The sequence below is a fragment of the Eumetopias jubatus genome, unplaced genomic scaffold (genome assembly GCF_037043125.1).
Source record: "Eumetopias jubatus isolate StellerSeaLion01/CBP00866 unplaced genomic scaffold, mEumJub1_p1.0 scaffold_1, whole genome shotgun sequence".
In the NCBI taxonomy this organism is placed as follows: Eukaryota; Metazoa; Chordata; class Mammalia; order Carnivora; family Otariidae; genus Eumetopias; species Eumetopias jubatus.
The window spans coordinates 68,450,898-68,477,770 of record NW_028274807.1 but is presented as its reverse complement, the minus strand read 5'-3'; the positions used below and the strand labels follow the sequence as shown (position 1 = coordinate 68,477,770).

General features: G+C 42.7%; 1 protein-coding gene across 10 annotated transcripts in view; it reads right to left on the bottom strand.

Moving 5' to 3' along the window:
• KALRN (kalirin RhoGEF kinase) overlaps positions 1 to 26,873 on the bottom strand; it is a 694,375-nt gene that overhangs the window by 343,996 nt on the left and 323,506 nt on the right. For 9 of the 10 annotated variants that reach the window (XM_088024801.1, XM_088024804.1, XM_088024808.1 and 6 more), the window contains exons 11-13: positions 18,281 to 18,472; positions 8,775 to 8,983; positions 5,310 to 5,484 (exon numbers count right to left, since the gene is read on the bottom strand). In XM_088024801.1, coding sequence (XP_087880927.1) covers positions 5,310 to 5,484; positions 8,775 to 8,983; positions 18,281 to 18,472 — 576 coding nt within the window. Of the gene's footprint in view, positions 1 to 5,309; positions 5,488 to 6,536; positions 6,591 to 8,774; positions 8,984 to 18,280; positions 18,473 to 26,873 lie in introns of all 10 variants that reach the window. The other variant, XM_088024799.1, reaches the window with a different exon arrangement.

The window sequence follows — 26,873 nt, the reverse complement described above, 5'->3', positions numbered from 1 at the left end:
TTTTAGGGTCAAGGGGACTGTGGAAATAACTATATAATCTCAACATTTTTCAGATAAAGGAAAAGAAGCCTATGATGACCATTTTCAAATATTTTTAAGACTGCCAAATAAAAGAGGGAACAGATTTTTTTTTTTTTCTGTTTTTCCAGAGAGCAGAACTAGAACCAAAGAGCAGAAGGGTAGAAATTCTGGTTCAACACACTGATAAAATCCCGAGCTCCCTTGTCTACCCTATCCCCCCCAAACCCCACTTCTAGACTTTGGAGATATCCCAGTAGAGGCTAGGTGGCATCCCCTGGGGATGCCAAATCCTGGCCACCAACTTTTACCTGTCTTCCAGGTATAATCTCATCAAGCAACTTTCCATGGGCAGCCTGACTAAACTAAATATTCCTGCCTCAATGTTCTCCTCCAACCGTGAGTCTCTGTCTGTCACAGAATTATCACATTGTATGATGATTCTGTTTCTCTGTTTCTCCTTAGCTACCTGGCTAATGGCAAAGACTGTTGGTATCCCCCACATAGTTTTTGATTGATATTAGGTGCTCACTAAATGTTGACTGAGTTGGATTTCTATCAGGCAAAAGGCTGACTGAGCAATCTCTTTCAAATATGAGACACTAAAGGCCTCTGCGTACAACCAGTTGAAGAGTTGAGACCACCAGTAAATTGTAATCAACTGTCTCTCCTCAAGGCAGAATTTTCCTCCTTGAAGGCTATTTTTCTCCCAGCCTCAGCCTAGCTACAACTTGTCCTAATGCAAACTCCATAAATCTATAGTTGGCTGTTCCATTCCTTACTCAGGTTAATCACACAGATTAATTTGCAGGTACACTGAACAAACTCTGAATGTGATTATAGAGTCGAAGATTTAAAAGAAAGACCATAACTGTGGCCCATGTTTCATAAAGTCCCTTATGTAAAGTATCTTTCTTGGTGTCATTTCTAGTACTCTATAATGGGAGTATGCCCGCCCCAAGGGATGCCCCAGATTATCCATTGAAAACACAAAAATTCTCACGGTATAAATATGCATCTGTATGTGCATATATATCATATGCACATATATTTGATTAAACCACTAAAAAAGATGCGATGTTTCCCTAGACTTTCACTAAGAGACTGACACGGGAATCTCCCTGCAAGGACTGGCAGCCCGTGGGGTGGGGGAGGGCTCCTCCAGCAGGGCGGGATCCTGCAGCGTAGAGGGGCTGACTGTGGCTCTTTTGTCCCTTTGCTTTCAGCGTAGTTCAAGTTACTGCTCTTTACATGCACCCAGTTAAATAGATTTATCTATTATCTACTTTTAACTAAGCTTCACAGAAAGACACATGGCTTATCAAGTTTCCTGCAAAGAAACTGCAGTTTGAGGGCAATAATAGGCATGAAAGCACAAGAGAACTTTGAACTCTCTGTTGGCCACCTTGTGGGGTAAAGAAACAATGATAATCTAATCAGATCTGTCAAGAAACCAGGCCAAAAAAATAATTAGAAATGATCAAGAAGGTGATCTGAAATATGGAACCACAACTTCTAACGAAAAAAGCTGAATTTCACCCTAAGGGTACCCTGAGTTCTGAGATTATTAGCCAGTGATTGAACATGTGTACCATTTATAAACTAATATATGCAAAGATAAGGAGTTGCAAGTTCAAAAATATTTTATTAAGAGAGTGCACGATCAAAAGAATTTGGAGACTGCTGGCCCGTTCTTGCTTCTAAAAACATTGCTTTTTTTTTTTTTAATTTCTTTCTGATCATTCTGGTCAGTTGTAGAAAACTTTGAAATGCCTGGAAGCTTTGAGAAAATATCACCCCTATTCTTACCACCACAATGTAAACATTATTCACATTTGGTGAAATGTCTCTGCTATCACAACCATTTCATATAAAATGTCTTTCGTAGGGGGAAGCTGAACCTACAGGAAACACTTTACAGAACATCATGTTCCACCATGGGTCACCCTGTCTGGTCTCCATGGAGGCTAAGAAGTTATGTCAGGAATGCAGCTGCAGTCCTGGCTTTTGAGCAGTTGCCTATGCATTTGGGGTAAGTTTCATTCTTGATGAGGGTGTCCTATGACCTCAGCCCAGGTTATCCTATGGGCGTCATACACACCATTCTCACTGAGGAAAAGGAGTCTGGCACAGCAACTCCTGGACTATCTTAATTTTTAAATTAATTAGCCCATCTCAGCCATCGGTGACATGGTTAAGGAGTCACGCTTAGATTCCCAGATGTCAGGGGTGCAGGCCTGCTCTGGTTTTCAGTAATCCCCAGGAATTTCGAGTATGTCCATCAAATGCCTTTCACGAGGGAAGGACCCCATAGCTGAAGGGTCTGCAGTGACAGGCCCTGTCCTGGCTAATGTCAGCTCCGACATGTCCCTCACTACACAAGCCGCCCTCGGTTTCACACTCTGACCCTTCCCTAAATGTTTGCTCTTCATCCCCCCACAGTGAAACACTAGCTGGTATTTGAAATAATCTCATCACCCTCAAAAATAGCTTCTGACAATCTGAGTTGAAGCAGAACTTTTTCATAGGGTTGGCAGGATTTCCATATCAATCTGAGATGAAACGCAGCCGTTTCCCAAGCTTTGGGCCACACCCCAGATGGGGCACAAGACCCCTTCTAAAACTTGGATGTCACTGCCTAAACCAGAGGGTGCTGAACCAAATCACTATTTTCATCTCCCTCATTTTATTGGACCCCATACTATGTCCTCACTTTTGCTCTACTACATATCAACTATTCAAGTTTTTGTGCCGTATGGGGATTGCAGGGGGGAAGAGAATTTTTATACAATACAAAGGCTGAAGAATTCAAATCCTGTAATTGAAATAACAAGCCCCTCTGGGGCAACATTTAAATAGGATCCAATTTTAAAGTATTGGATTTACAGTTTGCTTTTTTGTTTTAATGGATAATTTTGGCATATACTCGGGATTGTTTTTCAGGAGTGGGAACGGATTTTCCAGAATCACTTCAGGCAAACACACCCTATTGATGTCCCCTACCCCCTCCGGCTAATGTCAGGGGTGCAGTTCATGGCAAAGTGAAGCTATCTGACCCATTCTGCGACTAAACCAGCAACCCTGACCTCAAAACCATGCCATCTAATGAAACAAAACCTAAACATCCAAACCCTCAGATGGTTTCCTTCCTCTCAAGCAGTTTTTTATGTGGACCGGGAATGAGAGGGGAGTAAATAGAGACCACAAGAGCAGAATCACCACACCTGCTAACATAATTTCCCAACGGAGGCGTTCACCTTTGGCAGGCACAGCGGAGCTGGGGAGGGCTGGTGGGAGTGCCTGGGGCTGGCGCCACTGCAGTCAAATGTAACTCTGTTTATTTCAGTGAGCCTCACTCCCAAGGACCAAAGATTAACAACTCACACCCCCTCCTTCCTTTCTTTGTTACCTTCATCACCCCAGCTTTATGAAGTTCACCACATTCTCTCTGCTGCCTGCCAAAATCTCTAATTTTCCACTAGTACTTTCATTGTTCTCTCAACATATACTTTTAAGTATACATTTATTTTTCTTAAAGTTTATTTATTTTAAGTAATCTCCGCACCCAACGTGGGGCCTGAACTCACAACCCTGAGATCAAGAGTCATGCACACCTCCAACGGAGTCGGCCAGGCACCCCACAACTTATGTTTTAATACTACTTCCTACCTGAAATCCTTTTGAGAGTAGATTCAGAAGAAATTAAGTAAAAAGTACACATAAATACACCTAAAGTTACAGAATAAGCTGGAAGGATAATCAAGATCTAGATTTAAAGACTTATCTTTTCCTTTGTTCTGGAAACTGTCCAGAATGCCCCTTTTTGAACAGGTAGTCTTTTTTTTTTTTTAAAGATTTTATTTATTTATTTGACAGAGAGAGACACAGCGGGAGAGGGAACACAAGCAGGGGGAGCGGGAGAGGGAGAAGCAGGCTTCCCCTGGAGCAGGGAGCCCGATGCGGGGCTCGATCCCAGGACCCTGGGATCACGACCTGAGCCGAAGGCAGACGCTTAATGATGGAGCCACCCAGGCGCCCCTGGAACGGGTAGTCTTAAGCAAGAAATTGCAGTGGCTTCCAGGGGGGCAAAAGTAGAGGTGTGGTGGTTATAAGAAGAAAAAGACCGTAAGACAGGGATAGGAAGGATTGTTTTAGGACTGCTTTCCTTGTATATTTGTGATTCTCAATATAAACCCTGTTGCTCACAGAATTGAAGAAGAGTATCTTTTGCCAGGACAGTTCTCTGGTCCTGGCCGGGACTGGGATTGGGATATGGGTATTGCAACATTAAAAAAAAAAAAAAGGCATTTCCTTCCAAACCAGTTTCATGAAGTTTCCACAGATATTGTTGGGAAGCTCATTCCCAGACACCCAGAAGCCCCAACTGTGAGGAGCCGGTTGGAATGCAAAACAAAATTTTAAAAAAAATGATGGGTGGAGAGCACTTTCCCTCAGACCACACCAGCAGGGAGCAAAGAGAAGATAGTGCCTCTTTAATTTAACCCTTTCCCTATCCCTGAAAAGGACAAAGTGCCTTGGGTGTTGGACACCCTTCACACCCCAGGAACCCTACTGGCCTGGCTTTAGTTACTGTTTCAAAGTAGAAAATAATAAAAGGTAGATATTAGGTGGAACAGACATTATTAATAGGCATAACAAAGGGATATAAATATATTAGAACATCTGATTCTGACCTTTCCAGAAGGAACTGAGGAGTCCATGAGTTGAACCAAGATGGCCTTAGCATAGACTTACTTTCTTGGTGAGCACAAAGCAAACTGAAGAAAAGGTCTTTCTCCCCCTGGCTCCTGACTTCCTGACTGCTCTGTGATTTCATCTAGCTCCTGACCTCTAGCATTCAGCTGAGGAGGCCTCCAAATTTTAACACCTACCTACTCCTGAAGCTAAAGGATCCAATCACCAACTCAAATGGCCAACGCCATGTTCTTTCAGGAACCAAAGTACCAAGGGTCCAAATAATCCCATCAAAAACCTTCTCAGTAAAGTAATTCCCACACAGGAAGTGAAACAGAGAGGCTCTGCTTGGCAGAGCAGGTGAGAAGGACAGAGGAACAGAACAAGGTAGAATGTGAAGTGGGAATTTGCTGATTCTAAAAATGTATCCTTGATGCACCATCCCCTCGAATTCCCATAGGGTACTGCCCAATGCTCCCTTCCCAGCCCCTGTTGCAGTGCCCTTGACCAGGAAGCAGGCCAGTATGCAGTGGCCCCAGAACTCTCCATGACTCCCCTTCTTCTCCTTTCCCAGTGCCCGCCTTCCCCACCTCTACCTCAATGGTATACTGCTCGAAGATGCGCAGCTGCAGGAAGATGTCCAGCTTGATCTTCCGCTCGTGGAACAGTTCCTCCATCTGCACCTGGGCATCGTCCAGCTGCTGCAGGACTGACTCGATGTGGCTGATGGAGCTGCTGTGGGGTGTCTTGTTGTTGGACACAGCCGAGTCCCTGTGGCCGAGTAGGGGGGAAAAGGGAGAGGCCTTGCCATGTTAAAAGTGATATAGGGGCAGGGGGCCTTCCTCATCTGAGCAAGGTGGATGTGAATCGACTGGGTCATTCACGACATTTATCAAACTCCTCTTGTGACCCTGAGACTGTCTTTAGCAGGTGAACCAATGATACGTGTATCGTCTTTGAGGTTCACAGCACTGTAGCTCTGAGACTAGCTGCTCTCCTAGTCCTCAGAACTGTGAAACGGACCAGACAAAGGAATGTATGGAAAGGGCTCTCCAAAGCAGAATAGATTAGGGAGCTGGACTGGTTCCACACATACATGCAGCCGATGATGCACTGGTTTAATACACACACATACACACGCACGAGAGCAGACACATTGATCACAAGGCGTAAGAGTTGACAAATTAAAGGCATATGAAAAAAATCACCCTTCCTAGTTTTACCTCACAGGATTCTTGTTAAATAAAATGAGATCACGGCGACCAAAATTATTCATCCACTTGATAATGCCATGCCAAAGTTATGGGCTTGTGCTGTTACCCAGGCTCCAGGCTGTTGTGAGGAAAGCACGGGATGTAGAGGCCACAAGCCCAGAGTAAGTCCCCACTCTGACACACAGGGGCCTGTGGCCTTGGGAAATGACCTCCTGGAGCCCCAGCTGCCTCCTATCAAGTGGACTGAATAATCCGCCCCCCGCCCCCTGACTTCGTGGTTTGCTGTCAAGTAAGACTATGCACGTGAATGTGCTCTGTGACCAGAAACGTGCTGTGTGAATGGCCATTAATCCTGAAAGGACACAGGAGAAGTGCCAAGCACTGACTGGGGCCCAGGCCCAGCTGCAGAGAGTAGAGGGTAGGGCCTAAGAGGCTGGGGCAACAGCAAGGTGGCAAAGAAGATGAGTTCTGATTTGGGCGTTACAAGAAAAGGAGGAACCCAGCCAAGCAGGTGGGAGGCCTGCACTCTCTGAGCAGTAGAGTCTACGAAAGTGGCAGCGGGGAGGTGACATGTCATAGGCGGGAACCAAAAGGAAACATATTGAGCTGCTCAGAGAAGTAAGGGGTGGTGAGACCTCCGAAGAGATCATTATAATAGGACAATTACAGGTGTTCAGACGTTTAGATTCTATAGGGCCCTGAAGCTTACAATAAATGGGCACATTCATTATCTTGTGGCCTCTTGGTTTCTTATACAATGTACAAAGTAGGAGGACAAGAGCAAAATCATCAGCAGGCTTTCTGACCACCAGTCCTGTCAGCCTGCGTTTGTCTCAGAAGCAGCTGTGTCTGAGCCCACACTGTTTCTGAAGGGGGCATAAGGCCCATGGTCAGGAGGCCCTCCTTCTGTCATTCTGAGAGCTCCCTCTCCTCTGGCCTATTTGGGCACAAAACCCCACCACCGCACAGACACCCAATCAAGAACAGAATATAAGGCATGTACTTGATCCTCTGCATTATGCCATTTGTTGAGCACTTTGCTGTTGGAAGGATATGCTTGTTCTTTCTGACTGCTCCTCTCGGGCTGTTTTCCATCACACAGCTTCCAGAAAGAAGAGAATGATTTCTGACCATTTTGCACGGCACCTATGTCAGCATCACACTCACTAGGAATCACAGAGATGATGCCAAAACCACCTGAGGTGCTCCAGTGATGAGTGCCAGAAGAGTCAGGGAGATTGAGAGAAGATGTGTGCTCTGCTGGGCGGGAGGCTTCCTGCCCCTCTCCACTCTTTTCCTCTTTGACGAGTCTTGAAATCAGGGACAGGAGCCTGGGCTAGAGTCAGGCTAGTGGGGGCGTACGTGGTCACCAGTGGTTATTGGTCACACAGCTAGCTAGGGTCCTCTCTGAAATCCATGGCATTTAAGTTGTAGAAACAGGCCTTTGCCATCACAGAGTAACCCTCAGCCCTTAGGCATCACGTAAGGTTGGCAGGTGAGAGCAAGGGTCATCACCATAGACCCAGCCCACACAGAACGAAACCCACCAAGTTTGTGAAGAGTATTTGGAGAGGAAACACAAAACCATCACAAAATTCTAGAGCTGACAGAGCTCCTAGAGTGACCTCCTTAATCACACAGACAAAGCAGCTGAGGGCCAGAGAGATTAAGAGAATGCCTGCTATTTGGAATTTTTTTTCAGTAGGGCTTCCTAGATAGGCAGACAAAATTCATGTATTACATGTTAGTAAAGATGAACTGGGGGAAGAAGGAAAAGAGGCTGTCTTGTTAGTATGCAACAGGAGGACTCAAGACATCTCATGGGCATGCTTGGAATCGACATGATTAATTTCCAACAGAAAAACGTGCCAGGGCTATCTCAAGGTAAGTTCTCATTATTTGTTTAATTGGACAATTGGTACGGGGGTGGTGAAAAACCCTCTCCAATTCAAGTAATTCCCTCAGGCCCCAGGGCTGGCCTGGGGCTTGCTGATGAGATTATTTCTGTCCGGAGCAGGCAGAGGTCCCAGCACTCGGTGATTTTAGGATAGAACAAGTCCCCGTGGGCAGACATCATTAGCACCATCAAGTCCTATTTATACAGCACCTGGGCACAGGTGTGGCGCTGAGGGCTTCCTCAAGGCCCCATGACATTTTATCTGAGGAGCCTGTGCCCTTGACAGGGACAGGAAGCTAGATATTGATGCCAACAGAAAGGAGGCAATGGTGTGGATGATTCTAAATGAATGTAAGGTTTTCGACAGGATTTTCCTTCTTAGTTATGTTTGTTTAGGTTGATACAGAGGGAGTTGTAGTTTCTGGGCAGCAAGGAATGGTGGTAAGGTCATATGTGGGTAATGGAGAGCAGAGTGGGATAATGACACACATTCTCTAGATCCCCATGGGGCCAAAGCCACCCATTTTTGCCAACTGCGGCACTAGCATTCAGGGTTCAGCCCAAGATCAGAAGCCAAAGAACACTATATTCCATACTGGCTATTTCTCCACATAACCAAAAAGTCCATAATTCTTCATGAAGATGTTATTTATTTTCTGTTGAATGTTGTTAATTTTTGTGTCTATGTCACTTACGGGTGTCTATGTCACTGATGGCTGAACAACATCATGAATCATACGTAATTCTTTGAAACACCAGAGCTTTCCCATTTACTATTTCATCCTAAACTCAAGTTGGGTATGGCCCAGGCATTTTCATATCTGACAGAGGGAGAGACTGAAGCTCACACAGGACCACAAAGCCGGCTGTGGCTGAACCAAGACCGGGACACGACTTATCTCACATCTAGTCGAGGGCATTTCCCACTGGAAAGCACTGCCCATGCTGACCTGGCCTCGCTGGGCTCCCCCAGGGAGGGAGGCGCTGACCTGAGCTGCTGGATAAGGTCTTCGCCTTCCTTGATGACGTTGAGCGTGGCATCCAGAGTGGCGGTCTGCTGCTGCTGGAACTGCTTGATCAGTTCCTGGACCGCATCCACTGAGTCCGCACAAACATCCTCCAGCATCTCCTTCTGAAGGTCTTCCATCCATGTCCACAACTGTGGGGGAGAGAGCAGAGACCCCACTCAGGGCAGACAGGAGAGGTCAGGGTGGGGGCCAGGACTTTCTGACAAGAAAGTCAGACAGGGGTCATCCAACCTACCCTCCACCAGTCAGTGACATATGTTAGACTGTCCTTCTCACCAGCACACCTATGTTTATATTCATTGCTCATCTCCGCTAAGTTCACTCCATTAATGTTTCCGTTCCCTAAGGATGGGAACCACCTCTGGCTTAACTTCCCTGTGGTTCAGGGAAAGTTGCAATCATAAAGCAGGGGGGATCACTCATCTTGGAGAGGCTAGGAAGAACAGAGGACTGGTGAGGGACATATATTATTTCATCTTTCAGAAAGGAGGGCTTTGCACACTCCAGGCTGCTAGATGCTGATTCCTAGAAATGTATCATGATTTTGGAAATATGCAAAAAAGGAATGGGATGCTCAATGAGAACCAAATGACGATTCATTTTAAAAATATGTGTTATGCTAAATTATTTTGTTCTTTTCAGGGCTGCTAGGTTGGTTAGAAGGTTGAATGCTAAAAATGTAGCTTATCTTAATTTCAATGTAAGTATGAGCCATTTCCCCCATGATAGTCAAGCACTGAAATGCAGCCAAGGTGATATTACTGGTCAGGCAACTTTAAAAGTGCTAAGTATAATGTTTTGAACAGAATAAGCACTGGAAATGATGAGGAGCTGGACTGAATTACTGAAAACCCATGAAATGGTGTCTCTTCCTCATACTGAAACTAGGTCTCCAGTGGTCTGCCACAGGGCTCTACTCCTAATACTCCTACAGAGCATGCTCATAAAATGATGAAGGGAAAGATGAGTTTGATGCTTGCTTAGAAATAAGGAATCTTCACCTGGCTAGCCAGAAAGATAAGCTCAGGGCTCTACCAGGAAAAAACAAAACAAAACAAAACAAAAAACAGTACAGAGAGAAACTGGATAGACAGAATTGGATGTGGATTTTGGCCCCTATTCTTTTAACTTGTCGTGCCTTTGAGTAAATCACTCCACCCTTGGCTCTCTGACTTCATGTGTAAAATAGGTTGAGGAAAGCATTAAATAAAATAAAGGTTAATTACCTTCTGCTTCTAAGATTTCTGTAAGTCTTCTATGTTAAAAATATGGATAAATATCCACCTCAAGAATATTATTTCATCTAGTTAGTTCTCAGTATGGTAAATAAATCAAGGTATGGCCTTTGTAATTAGGGATAAGAAAAGAAATAATAGTGACAAAAATAGTCTCCAGATTTCAGACAAGTTATTCTTTGTTCTTTAGGTGGGAAAGGCTCCAGATATGGCAGAAGACGTTGAGTTAACAAGATTAACAAGCCTTAGAGACAGCAGGTAAGGGGGTGGTGGTATAAACAATGACCTTCTTGGACAGGGGAGAAACTCTCTGAGCCTCAGTTTTATAATCTACAAAATGGGTATAAGATCTGCTCTGCTCATCAAAGATTATGGGAATTAAATTACTTATTATTAATGCTTTAAGTAAACATATAGAATTATTAATAAACCCTTGGCATTGTGATGATTGCTATAAGGAATACAAATTATTATTATTCAGTGTGCCTGTCATTTAGCAGCTTACAATCTAGTTGTAATTCAGTTTATTTCCTTTACAAAAAACCTTTTTTTGTTGTAAAAACACAAAACAAGTTTTCCGGACCATAGAAGCTGGGGTACATATTCCTACATGTATGAATGGATTTATTTCAAATCAGTTTGAAACCAGGAAGTTCAGGATATTGGTCACTGTTGCTTCATGTTATTTCATTTTGCCTAGAGAACGAAAGCATTTTCTACAGGTGCTGAAGTCCCTGGGTAAAAGGTAATGGGTTCTCTGAAAAATTATTTATTATTTTATAAATTATTTTATAGAGAGGCAATACAGCATAATGGTTAAGAGTTTTAAGCCCCAAGTTCTACCACATATCAGCTAGACAACCTTGGGCAAATAACCTACCCTCTCTGCACCTCAGTTTTCCTTATCAGTAGAGTGGGGATAATAATAGTGTTTACCCCCACAGAGTTGTAAATATTATTAAGTTGATACGTGTGTGTATGTCTGTATGTATATATACACAAATAAGCAAGTTATATCTATATCCATCAATATAGATATCTGTATCTATATATATCATTTAGAAACAGTGCCTAGCATGTGGGAAGTGATAGATATTATATTTAAAAGATACTTTTGATGCAAGCACCTCCAGTTCCCACTAGAAGGTAGCAGGAAAGTTTGAAGTACTCCTTCATTTTGGAATTGGTAAAAGATCAACACTGGATTTGGTCCTTCAGTATGCTAGGCTGAGCTGAGCCTCTCTTTGCTGGTTTTGCTGCTTTGTCCTGGGATGTCTAAGGAAACCCTAGAGACTGAAAAGTCTAGATATTTCTAAAGGAAGGAAAGAAAGAAAGAAAGAGAGGAAGGAAGGAAAAGAAAGGAAAGGAAAGGAAAGGAAAGGAAAGGAAAGGAAAGGAAAGGAAAAGAGAATGTGAAGAGAGAGATAAAAATTCTTAATCTCAGGAAACAAACTGAGGGTTGCTGGAGTGGTGGGGGGTGGGAGGGATGGGGTGGCTGGGTGATAGACATTGGGGAGGGTATGTGCTATGGTGAGCATTGTGAATTGTGTAAGACTGTTGAATCACAGACCTGTACCTCTGAAACAAATAATACATTATATATTAAAAAAAAAAAAAAAAGAAGACGATAGTAGGAAGGGAAAAATGAAGGGGGGGTAATTGGAGAGGGAGACGAACCATGAGAGACTACGGACTCTGAGAAACAAACTGAGGGTTCTAGAGGGGAGGGGGGTGGGGGATGGCTTAGCCTGGTGATGGGTATTAAGGAGGGCACGTACTGCATGGAGCACTGGGTGTTATATGCAAACAATGAATCATGGAACACTACATCAAAAACTAATGATGTAATGTATGGTGATTAACATAACATAATAAAATTAAAAATTAAAAAAAATAAATGACTCAGCCAAAAAAAACCAAAAAACACAACAAAACTGTGGACACCAAGCAAGTCATGTAAGAGAAAGAAAAGAAACTTGACGTCTTGAGGGAGGACAGGCACTGAGATGGAAGACTGATCAGGGTAAGGCTGGCACTTGCTGTTACAGGAATAAGAGACAGAAAAGAGGCTTATAGGGATCTTGAGAATTTTATTTGATTTAAGATAGAGGTCCTTTTTTTTTTTTTTTTTTTTTTGCTCCACACCCAGCAGCTCCCAATGGAGCCCAGTGTGGGGCTTGAACTCATGACCCTGAGATCAAGACCTGAGCTGAGATCAAGAGTTGGACACTTAACTGAATGAGCCACCCAGGCACCCCATTCCCTTATTCTTAATAAAACTTGAACACCTCTGGTGTTGGTCTAGGGAAGAAAGCATCATTTTTTTTCTGAGGAAATCCACTGTGCCTCACGGCTCTCCCTCCTCCTGATGGTCATGCAGCTAAATAGCAGGGGCAAAGAAATAGACCACAGAAATTACCAGATAAAAATGTGGTATCAGTGTTATAAACAAAGGGACTAGGGAAAGACTAGGGATATCTGAGGATACACTCTGACCTCTGAAGTCAATATCTTTAGAAAAATGTGTCCTCCCCCAAAACAGTCTTTGACTAGTGAATTGAAACGGATCTCTCACATTTCTGTTCACATATTCTACTATATTATAAACAAACCCTTGTCTAAGTCAGAATCAAACCTACTTACTGCTAAGGAAAATCAGCTAAGGGATAAATGATGAAGGACAATACTCAATGCAGCTCAGCCCAGTGGTTAGCAGGCTGATAAGAAAAGGAAGTGCTGGTCTACCTTCAAGAGGATAAAATGTCAAATAAAATTGCTAGTGATTAAAGAGAATTTGGCTTGGAGATAGGGAAGGGGACTACAGCACCAAAGACAAAGGGTTAGTGACATCTTTCTCTATTTTTCCTTCTGTTACAAAAACAAACAGAAGGAGAAGAGCTCTTGAATGGAATTGATATTTACTGATGATAATTCTTGATTCTGCCCCTGTCTGGCTACTCCTTGAGCACGGAAAAACTACTTTACTTCAACTAGTTCATATTTAAACTGGTAAGTGTGTGCGTGTGTACGCACATGTATGTGTGAACTCTCCAGCTTGTCTCTAAAATCCCTTCCAGCTCTAACTTGCTATGGTTTCTCTTCAAAGGCTGATGTCAAGAAGAGGGTAGCAAAGAAATGGCTCTCTAAACTGAAACACTGCAGTCACAGCTTAGACACTGAGACATCCAAAGTCCAGAAACTATAGCACCAGTTTGAGGATAATTGTGACACCAAGTTAAGACACTATTTGCAACCTAGAAAGCTTGAGTTGTGAGCCACTTGCAATCCCATGAGGCCACATGCACACAGTCACCTCCGAGGAGCAGCACATTTAAATTGCAGGCTCATAATGCAATTTTTTGAATAAGCACCTCTGAGGCATACATAAAGTGGACAGAAAGGAACATTAGTGTCCCTAAACTATGAGTAAGGATCAATATTCCATTTCTTAGGCTGCAATTTTCCTATCTGAATGTCCTATGGGTTTCCTTCTGTGTATGTGTTCATCTGACTGACCCCTGAAGAGCATACCTAGATTGCTTTGAAAAGAATCCACACCGGAGAGCCACTCCTAGTACTAATTTATGAATTATCAGGCAGCCAGTGAGACCCAGTCAGAATTGTCTCTCCCTTCAAGCTACCACAAGCAATGACTGCCAAAACTAGGTAAAATCATGGAGTGTGTGAGGTAATTGGTAGCAGCAACCACGTGTTTTTTTTTCGTATTGTTCTCCATTTTGGTTTCTCTCCCCTAGGGTAATCCTTTTTACCCTCTGCTTATGGAGAGTCTAATACATTAGCACTGCATCTTTCCCTTCAATCCACTGCTTCCAGAATGACTCTCATGTCTCAGCCATTTCCAGATGCTCTTCTTGGTCAAACACACCTGTACCGTGACCCATTCCTTCAAGGTTCTGCTCTTTGGTTGGCAATTATTACTTGGTCCATGTGGACGGACACACTTAGATGACTTTATGTGTTCTTCCTCTCAGAGAACACATGTGGTTGTGGCCCTGAATACTTGAATCCAAACAATGGACCCAATTTGAGAAGTTCTAGAACCTTAGCAGAGGTAAAGTTGAAGGAGGCTTTGAATGCACTACATAAAGTTGGTCCTAAGAGTGAACCAGTGAGTTCAGGAGAGGCCAGCCCATGGAGCCCATCTTGCCTGCAGAGAAAGAGGTAATGGAAAAAGGCAGGCAGGGAGGGACAAGGAAGGGAGACACTAGGAGGTTTGTAGAACTAATGAGGCTTATGGATGAGTGGTTACAGAAAGAGGTAGTCTACCACTTTCCCCTGCTGATTGGCTGTTCCACCTGCACAGCTGTGGAGCACTGTGCCGATACAATCTACTGCCCTCAGATGTCTAGCTCCGCAGGGTGAACCACCCTTCCCTCGTTTTGAAGAGATAGTTTTTCTTTGGCATCAACTACCAGCTTTTATTTCTTAAACAAACACTGTGACAGTTTGGCAATTGAAATAGAGGATGAAGCAGTCTTGTTTCTTGAGAGCATCATCCCTTTGGAAGACTGATTTAGTTTTGGTTCTACAGTGGGTGGGGAGAGGAACATGTGTACATGTGAGTGTCCGAGGTGTTTGCGGGATGTGTGTGTGTGTGTGTGTCTGTGTGTGCACGTGCACACGCGTGTGCCTATTTGAGCAGCAAATAGCACGGAAGAATGATTTCACAAGTTCAGAAACAAATAGAAACGGGTATTTAATTAAGCTGTGTAATAAAGAGTCGAGGTTGATTATCTTGGCCACATTCTTTAGTTAATCTGACTCTCATATTATTATTACAAAAATATCTAAAAATGGATATTTTTGAAAGCCCAGCAATTGCAGCATTTCCATGGAAACACAGCAAGGAAAGAGAATTCTGTTTGGACCATCTCTGCAGAGCAGATGACACTTGCTACAAATGCCTTCTCCCTGGACAAAGAAAATGAGGACTTGGGTAAATCCTTCTCCCGACATCCTCCCTAGCTCTAGAGACCAGCAAAATGTCAGCTGCCTTCCTGTCCCCAGGCAAAAAGAAGCTATTAGAGAGTTCAGCACAATATATACGAATAGCTGAGGCTCTGCAAACATAAGCAGGTCCCGACACAGGTTTGTCATCTCTCTTTATAGTGTAGCTCTTCTCTCCAACTGGGATAAGAAATTTTATTTTTGTAAAATAACATTATTGGGATTGTTATGGATTTTCAGTCAAACATACCATTGAAGGAAAATTATAAAACAAAAGAATGCAAAAGAAAATTAAATCACCCATTTAACTTCTTTGTATACTTCTTTCTAGTCTTTGTTCTATGTGTGTATCAAAATTGTGGTCATGCTGGTTATACAGTGTTTTATGTATTATACTACAAGCCCTTTCTCATGCTATTCATGATCTTTGACAATGTGATTTTTAATGACTGTATACTATTTCGCTAGCTAGATGCACTGTGATTAATGAATCACCCAACATGGACTATTTAGATAGTTTCTAATTATTTAAATTTGAAGAACACTGCAATAAAATGGTTAGAAGGTTTTAACCTTCCAGACTCCCATAGTCACCAAGAATTCATGAGGCAGGGCCAAAAGGATTAAACAGACTCTTCAATCTGTAGACGAAATGGGCCTGGAGGGTGTCTTTCTCCTATCTTCCTCCTGTTTCCTCTCTGATCCTAATTAGAGTAAATCTTTTGATGTAGGAAGTGGGAAAAAGTAAAATTATGAACTTCAGCCTGGGGAGTCACGGGAAGCCTAGGTTAAATCATTCATGAAGATGGATGTTCAGTTCCTGCTCAGAAATCTCGTGTACAGGGGCTCTATCTAATTCCTTCAAAATTAAATCTCACAACAACATTCTATTACACAGTGGCATTAATGAAAAAACTCTGCAGCAAACGACTCTATGTAGATAGAAAGGAAGAAAGAAAAGGAAGGAGAAGGGGAGCCTGTGTGGCTCAGTCGGTTAAGTGACTCTTGATCTCAGCCCAGGTCCTGGTCTCAGGGTTGTGAGTTCAAGCCCCACAACGGGCTCTACACTGGCATTGAGCCTACTTAAAACAAAAAAAAAAAAAAAAAAAGAAAGGAGGAAGAAATTAGCCATACCTAGGCAGGAAGAATCTATGACAGTATTTATCAGCATCTGACCCCACACTCACAACCTGGCAACACTTTGCATTTCTCAGCTAAGATCTACCCTCCCCATCAAGGCCCTGCTCTGAGGGTTGAAAATGTACAGAGGAAAAAGAAGAGAAAGGAGAAGAAAGAAGAGCAGAGGAGGGGAGGAGATGCCAGAGGAAAACAGGAGGAGAGAGTGTGGAACAGCAGAGGCAAGCACGAGCAGTCTTCAGGAAGACAGGTAAAGTCTCTGCTGGGTGAGAAGCTCCATCACGTAGACAGACTCTTTTGTGATGCTGAGTTTCCCCATTTGAAAATATGTTTAAGAAAATCTAGATCATAAGATTATCATGATGATTCCATGTGTCTGGCAAGGATTAGGTACCCAATTAAAAAAAAAATACTATCTACTATACATTGAGTGCTTACAGTGAACCACATCTTAGGTCAGGTAAGTCACCTGTATTACTTCAGACTTAATTACCCTTATTTATTATTGTTATTATCACCATCAAATAAAGAAGAGGAGAAGAAGAAAAAGAATCTTGAACATAAGAACTATAAGGGGTCTCAGGGCCACTGAATCCACCTGTACAATTTTATAGATGAGGCAACCCAGGACCAGGGACAAGTGATCTGCACAAGCTCACATGGTTCTATAGCAGCAGAATCTGGACTAGAATCTCAGCCTTCTAGCTCCATGCACAGTACGTGGGAGATAATAGCTAAACTAACCTCATCCATCACCTCCCTGGGCAGCGAGCACCCCCACAGCCCTCATGGGGAACATGACTCCTGTTCATTCATGCTCCATTCCATCACCCACAGGCTCATAATTAAAAGAGAATACACAAGCCTTTGGTTTCTGAAACCATTAATAAGAATTGGGTGAGCCACAAGCAAGCAGACAACCAGGCAGGAAAACCTGGATTAAAGTTAATCCCCTTGCTTTACAGATACTCATCAGAAAGTGGCTGTGGGTCCCACAGAGAGGAAGCAGAGCCATCTTCAGGGAGCTCGCCAGCCCTTCATCTGCCTGGGGAATCTCAGTTTAGAAAACATTATCTTTTCATGTTTTTCTCTGATAGGCACTGCAATGATTTGCATTCATTCCCACCAAGTGTCAGAAAATCCTGTGAAGTAGTAACAACCAGGCTTCTTAATGCAATTCAAATATCAAAAATCAACTTAATTAAGTAGGGTTAATTTTTTTTTTCCTGAGAAGCAATCAAACTTTAATTAATACTCCATTAAAATGAATTCCTGGGGGAACACAGGCATGCATACACCTAATGAGTTCATCTGCCAAGGGTGTTATTATAGGAGATGCTAAATGTGCCTCCTTGCTGGCCACTTACTCAATTTCAGAGTGCCCCATGTTAATCAGAAATGAAAAGCAATTGCAGGTTTGCAACCCTCCTCCTCTCTATGAGCCCCTCCGCCCTGCCAACAGTGTAACTTAATCTATCCTCCTGTCTCCACTCTGTGAATGATTCGGGCCCAGATTTAAGCCCAGCTGGCTTCCTCCTGCGTGAAGGGTACCTCAGTCCCCCTTCCTTCCCTGGCCACCACTCCATCATCAGGCAAGTTGAGAACCAACTCACTTTAACATCACCACCCTCTGGCAGACCTCATTAAGAATTTAATCCTCTGTTTTAAAAAGATAAAAACACAGAACACATTTGCAAACTCTGTATGCTTCTTGCTGGTAGCAAGATGATCAAAGTTCTGCAGGACTGAGTTCTGCCAAGAAACAGCAAGAGAAAGTGGATCCAGGGTGGGAAGGGAGTCTGCGATTTTACATTTCCTCTTGCCACGACTATTTCTACATCAGGGATCCCCAAATTTCTCCAGCTGCGGACTGAATGCTCCAGCAGACTCCCTCAGCGACCTGCCTCTGTGGCCCCCTCCTCACTAGAGATGAGAAGGGAAAAAGTTTGTTCCATTCTGGTTGAGACCTAACTACAGGTCATCGGGAGCAAATCGTTAGCATCATCACTGTCAGGAGGCTAGTATCCCTAAGACCACCCAGGCCCCTGCGCATACCAGCCAATGCTCCCTTCCCACAGCTCGCCTTACCTCTTTGGTGTGTGTGTGGAAGGAGACAGACATGTCCAGGAGAAGCTTCCGCTGTTCCACCCTGCGCACAAAGTCCTGGATGCGTACCTCCAGGTGTCGTGCTGCCTTGTAGATCTCCTCGGGGTCACATTCCCCGGTCTGAGCCAGCTGCTCTGCGGCTTCTAGGAGCTTGTCCGCATTGGTGTAGGTATTCTGCCAGCAGCAACAGTGAGGGAAAGTCAACTTGCAGGCACTGACTGAGCTTCGCGCCTTCCCCCAGCCCACCCGGGGCTGCCCAGAGCTGGAGTGCAGGGTGTAGGCGCTGAGCCCACAGCTCCCTGATCCGGCACGGAGGAGCTGAGTGCCAGGCTTGCCCGCCACTTCTCAGTGAGCTAGCAGCCTGCCTGGCAGCTTGGCATAAGTGGGCACTAGCTAGGTGCCTCCTCCGTCCCTGGGATTTCTCAGAGGTGGGGTGTCCCTGGAAAGAAGCGAGGAGGCATGCGAGAACCCCCATCCCCTAGTGCTGAGACTCCCCACCCTTGCGATGATCCATCACTGCCTTCACATCTCAGGCTGTAACTGCCAGAGTCAGAAATACCTCATCCACAAAGATCGTCTGTGTTTCTATGTGCAAACACCCGGGAAACAATAACTGGGAGACTTGTTCGACTTCCCCCCCGCAAGTTCCCTGTAACTACTGGTGGTTATCTTTTGGAACAGAGCTATCTCTTTGCAGGGGAAGGGGTCAGCAAGTCCAGGGAGCTGACAGAAGGAAGCAGCCACAGTCAGAGTGAGGAGAGGCAGGCTATTCTCTGTGCACCCAGTGAAGGCTTAATGTTTGCAGGAAGGCTGGGGAGGAGCCTGGTGATTTTATCCTGTTACTGCTTGCACACACACATTGACACACACGCACACACACACACACACACTCCTCCAACCCCTGTCTGTACACACCATGGTATTCTCTAGAGCATGTAAAAAGGCAACCAGCTTGTACTTGTTATTCATCAGGATGGGAGTCACTGCCTTTGTAAGAGTTATGCCATGGATTCAACTTTTCCTCAGCAGGCTTCCCCTAAAAAAGATCTGCTATTCCCTGATTTGGAACTGGTGACTCAAGTGTCTATCATATTTCTTAATATCCCTACTGTCATACAATGCCCTACAGAGTGGTAAACAAGTGGTTACTGGTGAGGATGCAAATCTGGCAGCAGGAAAGTATCCAATGCAAAGTGAGTGAGAACTGAAATGGATTTATGTGCAATGACTTTGCCCATGGAGATGTGGCCTTTAGTGTCCATGGAGTTTTCATTTTTCATTTTGTTTTGTTTTCTGGGTTTTTTTCTTTTTTTGGACTCACCTGAAGATCTGGGCATTAAAGATTGAATTGTACTCCCTGCCCCCAACCCTGAAAACTCCCATGTTGTAGTCCTAACCCCAGAACCTCAGAATGTGACCTTATTGGGAAACCAAGTCATTGCAGATGTAATTAGTTCAGATGAAGTCCTACTGGAGTAGAGTGGGTTCCTAATCTAACACGACTGCTGTCCTTACAAAAAGAAAGCCATGTGAAGATGAAGCAGAGATTAGGGGATGTGTCTACCAGCCAAGGAATGATAAACATTGCCAACAAACCACTGGAGTTAAGAGAGGCATGGAACAGATTCTCCCACATATCCCTCAGAAAGAACCAATTCTGTTGACACTTCGATCTTGGACTTCTAGCCTCCAGAACTGAGAGACAATAAATTTCTGTTGTTTAAGCTATCCAATTTGTGCTGCTTTGTTACAGCAGCCCCAGGGAACTAATGCACTGGGGTAGAAACTTTCAGAGGCTGTTGACACAGACTGTTGTACTGAGGAAGACGGGCAAGCCTTCAGTAAACACGTGTCATGGTTTTCAGAAATACTTAGAGGCTCCAGTGGGTCCTTAAGGAATGCTGTCTGAAAAACAATGGCCTAGGGCAAATGCTGTCTCAGTGCAGGTGAGTAGGGTGGTGGTGGGACTTGAAAAGGAGGAAAAATCCCTTGGCCCCACTTAGGGAATTCGTGGAAACACATGATCCTTGTGTGAGGAAAGAGGCTTTGCCACTGACTCAACTAAGGGTACGTTGATTCTGAAAAGCAAATGAAGAAAGTACTCAGAATCATGATGGAAATGACAAGAGAGATGGGAAATGATGGGCAGGAAAGTCCTCCTGGCTGTGGGCCAGGTTGAGGAAGGCTCTTATGGGGTTGTCCACAATTTCTAGTAAATATACCCAGAGCAGATGGCAGAGTTTTTTTCAGAAATCCCTCATATTTTCTACCTTAAACCCTAGGGAATTTCACGCAACCCCAAAGAAACGCAGAGGTTTTGAGCTTATGTTTTCTCGACAATAAATAAATATTTGTGGCAAAGCCAAAGCCAGCTTATTTGAAAGTTAAGTTTGGGACCAATAAGAGATTAAAAAAAAAAAAAAAAAGCAAAACTGAAGGCAAAACCGAAGGACCCACTGCATATGAATGGACCACTTGTCCCAGTTTGTCTGGGACTTCCCTGATTTTAACACTAGAAGTCCCATCCATTCTGAGCAAGTTGGGATGGCCGGTCACCCTAAGACATACTTAAAGCTGTGAGTCTCTCAGGAGTACAGATCCATATACAATGTATGCCGCCTTCAAAGATTATTGTGTCATCATTCTTGAAAGAAATCATATAGCAACACACAAAGCTAGGCAAGTAACACAGTAATAATGAAAGTTTCTTGACATGATATCGATGCTGAGAAAATGGCTAAAAACTGAGAATAAAAATAGTCAATAATTATTGAATAATTTTCACATGCCAAGGACAATCTAAAGATTTATATGTATATTAACTTCTTAATCTCCAAAATAACCCTATGAAGTCGATACAGCCATCAGCCCCATTTTACAGATGAAGAAACTGAGGCATGAATAATTTCTGGCCAAGGTCACATATATCATAAGTGACAGATCCAGGATTAAAATCAGGTTTCAGAGGCCAAGCTCCAAATGATGACACTATCCTGTCAGATAAAGAAGGGCCTTGGCATGCCATGCTGAGGTGTTTCACCCCAAATGCAGTGGGAAGCTGCTGAACACTTCTAACCAGAAGACAGATGTGATGGGTGTATAGTGTATAGAGACATTGCCCTGTCTCTACACAGAATGAAGGCAGAAGCCTAAGGATGGGCAGGATTTAGCAGAGAAAGAAGAGGGCTTCTCAGTGACATGACTCGCTTTTCTTTATGCCCATGGTACTCTATGTTTATCCATTCCACGGCCATTATCATCCCTATATGAACAATGTGCTTCCATGGCTATCTCCCTACTGGTCTCTGAGCTCCTGAAATGTAGGTTCCATGTTTCATTCATCTTTGGTTCTTCATGCCAGGAACCATGGCTGGTATATAATAAGCACTTATTAAATGTTTACTGAATGAGGGCGCCTGGGTGGCTCAGTTGGTTAAGCGACTGCCTTCGGCTCAGGTCATGATCCTGGAGTTCCGGGATTGAGTCCCACATCGGGCTCCCTGCTCAGCGGGGAGTCTGCTTCTCGCTCTGACCCTCTTCCCTCTCGTGCTCTCTCTCATTCTCTCTCTCTTGAATAAATAAATAAAAAATCTTTAAAAAAAATGTTTACTGAATGAACAAGGCACAGAGATGGGAATGAGCATATGTTTGGCTAAGTTGAGTCAACCTGAATAAATTAGACAGTGGTAGGAAATCATACTGGATAAGGCAGAAAAGAGTTAAAGAATAGATTTTATTAAGAAAAAGGGATAATAAAGACAGGTAGGAGGGCAAGGGGGTCAATGCTAAAAGCTGGGCTCCCTGCCTTACCTGAATAAATTAGATGGTGGTAGGAAATCATACTGGATAAGGCAGAAAAGAGTTAGAGAATAGATTTTATTAAGAGAAAGGGATAATAAAGACAGGTAGGAGGGCAAGGGGGTCAATGCTAAAAGCTGGGCTCCCTGCTTTACCTGCTGCCCAGCCCTCCTACTTATAACTACCAGAAGGAGATTCTAAAACTCACAACCGACTGTATTCAGGGCTTCACCCTGAATACAGGTCCTAGACATTCTTTGGTTTCCAAGCCTCATAGTCCCTGTCTTTTACTTGACCCCTTATCAACATTACCCAATTGGTATGCCAAAAATGGGTATAAGCACTGGGTTATTGATCCTTCAGCCATTGGGGCTTTCAAGCAGGGCCTGTGGTTGTTCTGAATCAGACAATTGGGACACACAGATAGCTGCAATTTCTGTTCTTTCCCCAGTCCCTATGTCAACCAGGTAAAATGCCCTAGATAATTCAGGCCTTCAGTCTACCTTCCATTCACCCTGCTGCAGCCCTGGCCCATTATTTTTTTGCTTTCTTCTCATCGAAGAACCAGACCTAGGATAACTTGTCTCTGAAAATAGAGGCATCCCCCCAACACAGGGCATGGTTTCAGACTCCCCGGGCTAAAGCACAGGGGCAGGGCAAGCAAGCTTTTTGAAGTCAAGGAGTAGAAGAGACAGTGAATAGAAACACCTATAGCATCAAGAGTTGGCTTCCTCGGTAACATGGAGTTAGCACTTTGGCTCTGTGCTCTGGGGATGAGGAAGGCTGAGGCCTAGGAGGCACTTTTATTATTCAAAAGAGGCTGTGTGGACTAGAGAATGCGACTACCAGAGGACCAGAAGAAAAATTCTTTCCTGATGATTATTTTTCCAGGCTCACATGGCTAGAACCAATGGGCAGTGAGAGGAAAGGAGAAAATGTATGTAAGCACTGAAGGAAAGAGAGACATGGAAGTACAGGCATTGGGGAAGGTACAGACTTATCTCTGGATTTTGACATCAGTGAATGGCAGACACATCAAGGTGATACCCCAAACTCTACATTCAAATGGTACTTTATAGTTGACAAATACATTTCTTTCACCTTCCTTCTTTACCCAATCTGGGGCAGATATGCAGAGAATGCATCTGTGTGTGAGGCAATGAGCCAAAGCTGGGGAAAGAACCACCTGAAGGAATTAAAGGTAATGGCACCCACTATTCACACGGCTGGGAATGGTACCTGTTTGCACCAGTCACACTGGAAAACCTCATGAATCACAGGATATTAGGTAGAGTACCCAGAAGAGTCTTGCCTCAGCAGGGGTAAATAATTAGCCTTAGACCTAGTACTGCTCTGCTTCTGCTTAACAAATTTTATAAGAAAGACCTGAAAAGATCAAACCTTTTTCAACTAACTTAACTGTATCCCAAAACAAAGCTTAAGAATATTTATAGGAATACAGACATATTCAGCAACCAACAAGGTAAAATTCACAATGTCTGGTATCTAATAAAAAGCTACTAGACACACAAGGGAGCAGGAAAATACGACCTATGATGAGGAGAAAAATCAATCAAAACTGACCCAGAACTGACACAGATGTTAAAATTAGCAGATAAGGGTTTTTAAATGGCGACTGTAATTGTATTTCATATGTTCAAAAATTAAATAGAAAAACAGAAGACATAAAAAGAAGACCTTGCACTTTAAGAGATGAAAAATATACTGGATGGTATCAATAGTAGGTTAAACATTGCAGAAGAAAAGATTACTGAACTCAAAAACACAGCAATAGAAACTATTCAAAATGAAATGCTGAGAGAAAAAGCATTTTTTAAAATGAAGTATCAGTGAGCTGTGGGACAACTTTAATAAAGCTAACACTCATGTAATTGAAACCCCAAAAAGAGAGTGCAGGAAGTAGAAAAGATATTTAAAGAAATAATGACCCCCCAAATTCCAAACTTATTAAAAACTATAAATCCACAGATACAAGAAACTAAAACTTAACATAAGAAACCCAAGGAAAATTATACCAAGGCACATAAAAATTGAGTCAAACCAAGTGGGAAAAAAAGGGAAAGAAATCTTAAAAAGTGGCCAGAGGAAAAAAGACATGCCACACACACACACACACACACACACACACACACACACACACACACACACATATATATATAGCTTTATATATATATGTACATATATATATAGATATAGATAGATAAATAGATGCCCCACCAGAAACAATGCAAGCAAGAAAATAGTGGAACAACATCTTTACTGAAAGAAGGAAAAATCCTATCAACCTAGGATTCTATGCCTACCCTATTATTTTCCAAAAACAAAGGTGAAATCATATTGAGGCATACAAATCTGAAAGAATTCTTCACTAGCAGACTTGCATGACAAGAAACGTTAAAGGAAGTCCTTCAGGAAGAAGCAAATACAGATTCACATGCAGGAATGAAGAACTCTAGAAATGTTAATTACATGGGGAAAAATGTAAGATTTTTTTTCTTATTATTTAAATCTCTTTAAAATATAATAATATAAAAATAATAACAGTGTAGCATGGAGTTTATAGCACATGTATAAGTAAAACATATGACAAAATAACACAAAGGTCAGAAAGGGAGAAATGAAAGTGTACTATTGTAGGGTTCTTATACTACATGTAAAGTGGCATAACATCATTTGTAGGGTGAACTGTAATAAATTAAAGTCACATACCATAAACAACCCTAAAGCAACCACTGAAGTAACAAAATAGTTATAGTTAATAAGTCAACAAAGGAGATAAAATGGGATCATAAAAAATATTCAGTTCTCATCATAATAAGTATATTCTTTAATTCCCATCATTTATTTCCCCCTCCCCCCAACCCACCTCTCCTTTGGTAACCATCAGTTTGTTTTCTATAGTTGAGAGACTGTTTCTCAGTTTCTCTCTCTCCCTCTTTTTTTCCCTTTGCTTCTTTGTTTTGTTTCTTAAATTCCACATATGTATAAAATCATATGGTATTTGTCTTTATCTGACTGGCTTATTTTGCTTAGTGTTATACTCTCTAGCTCTAGACCAAAAGCACATTAATGCTTTCCAGGGAATACTGGGATTGAAGTCATTGCTAATGGCTACAGAGTTTCTTATGATAAAATGGTTCCAAAATTAACTGGTGATATTTGCACAACTCTGTGAATATACTTGCAACCATGGAGTTGTATACTTTAAAAAGGTGAATTGTATGTTATGTGACTATATCTCAATAAAGCTGTTTTTTAAGGAAAAAATATTCAATTAACCCAAAACAAAGAAAAATCACAATCAGAGATTTAATGCCCCTCTCCCAATAATTAAATAGAAAAAGTAGACAGGAAATTAGTAAGGATAGAGGAGATTTGAAGACCTGATCTAACTGATCTGACCGACATCTATTAATACTCCACCCAACAATAGCAAAATGCACATTCTTTTCAAGTGTTTACAGAACATTTACCAAGATAAACCATATTCTGGGCCATAAAACAAATCTCAGCACATTTAAAATATTTTCTCTGATCATAATGTAATTAAATTATAAATCAGTAACAGAAAGATTGCTGGAAAATCCCCAAAGAGTTGGAAACTAAAGAATAAACTTTTAAATAACCTATGGGTCAAAGAACACAATATAAGTTTATCAGGTGTCTACAGGTGTGCTAGGCATTGCATTAGGCTCCTTATATACATTACCTCTAAACTTTAGGATCAATTTTAAGACAGGCATTATTAATTTCATTTTTCAAGTGAGGAAACTGAGGCTCAAAGAGATAAAGTAACATGTTTGAAGAATGTTCCATAGCTAGAAAATGGCAAGCCGTGTTTCTGTGGCTATCACCGCCAGGTACTTTTCATTAAACCATGTATCTCTCTAAGACTGAATGTAAAATCTCTACCTTCTCTGCTTCTCTGTTACTTTGCATTATATTTGTTCTTATGCCTTTGATTTTTAAATTATGATATTGTAATTATTCTTTTGCAACTGCTATTTTTTGTTTTGTTTTGTAACACACTTCAAAGTGCATATGGTGACTTCCAGAGAGAACTGCATTCTCCTTGAAGGAAAGAGTCCTATCTTACTCATCTTTTCTATCTCAACTATTCATCAATGTACCTAGTAGGCACAGTGCTCTCCTTTCAATAGGCACTGAACCCCAAAGCCATGCAGCCTAGGATTTGTCAGCAGTAAGTGGATATTTACCTTACCTCCTAATGTAGGTCCCCGGTTGAAGAATGAGTAGTGACCTAAAAGTTCCTTTGTAAGCCCCCCCCTTTTTTTTTAAGATTTTTTATTTATTCATTTGAGAGAGAGGAGAGAAAGAGCACAAGCAGGGAGGAGGGTCAGAGGGAGAGGGAGAAGCAGACTCCCTGCTGAGCAGGGAGCCCGATATGGGGCTCCATCCCAGAACCCTGGGATCATGACCTGAGCCAAAGGCATCTGCTTAACGGGCTGAGCCAACCAGGTGCCCCCCCTTTGTAAGCCTCTTATTTAACACTGAGAGTATATTTTCCATGTAAATGGGAGTTAGATTCCCAGGACAAAATAAAGAAATTCAGTTGAGCACATAATATGTTTAAAATTTGGTACTAACATAGTACATCCTGTACAATCAACCAACATTTATAACTAGGGTGATGTAGGAAAATGCTTTTCAGTTTTCATCCCCAAACACCAGGCACACATTTCTTCTCCACTTGCTGGCTCTCACAGGAGAGGAAGGGGATGGACTCTGGCAATGG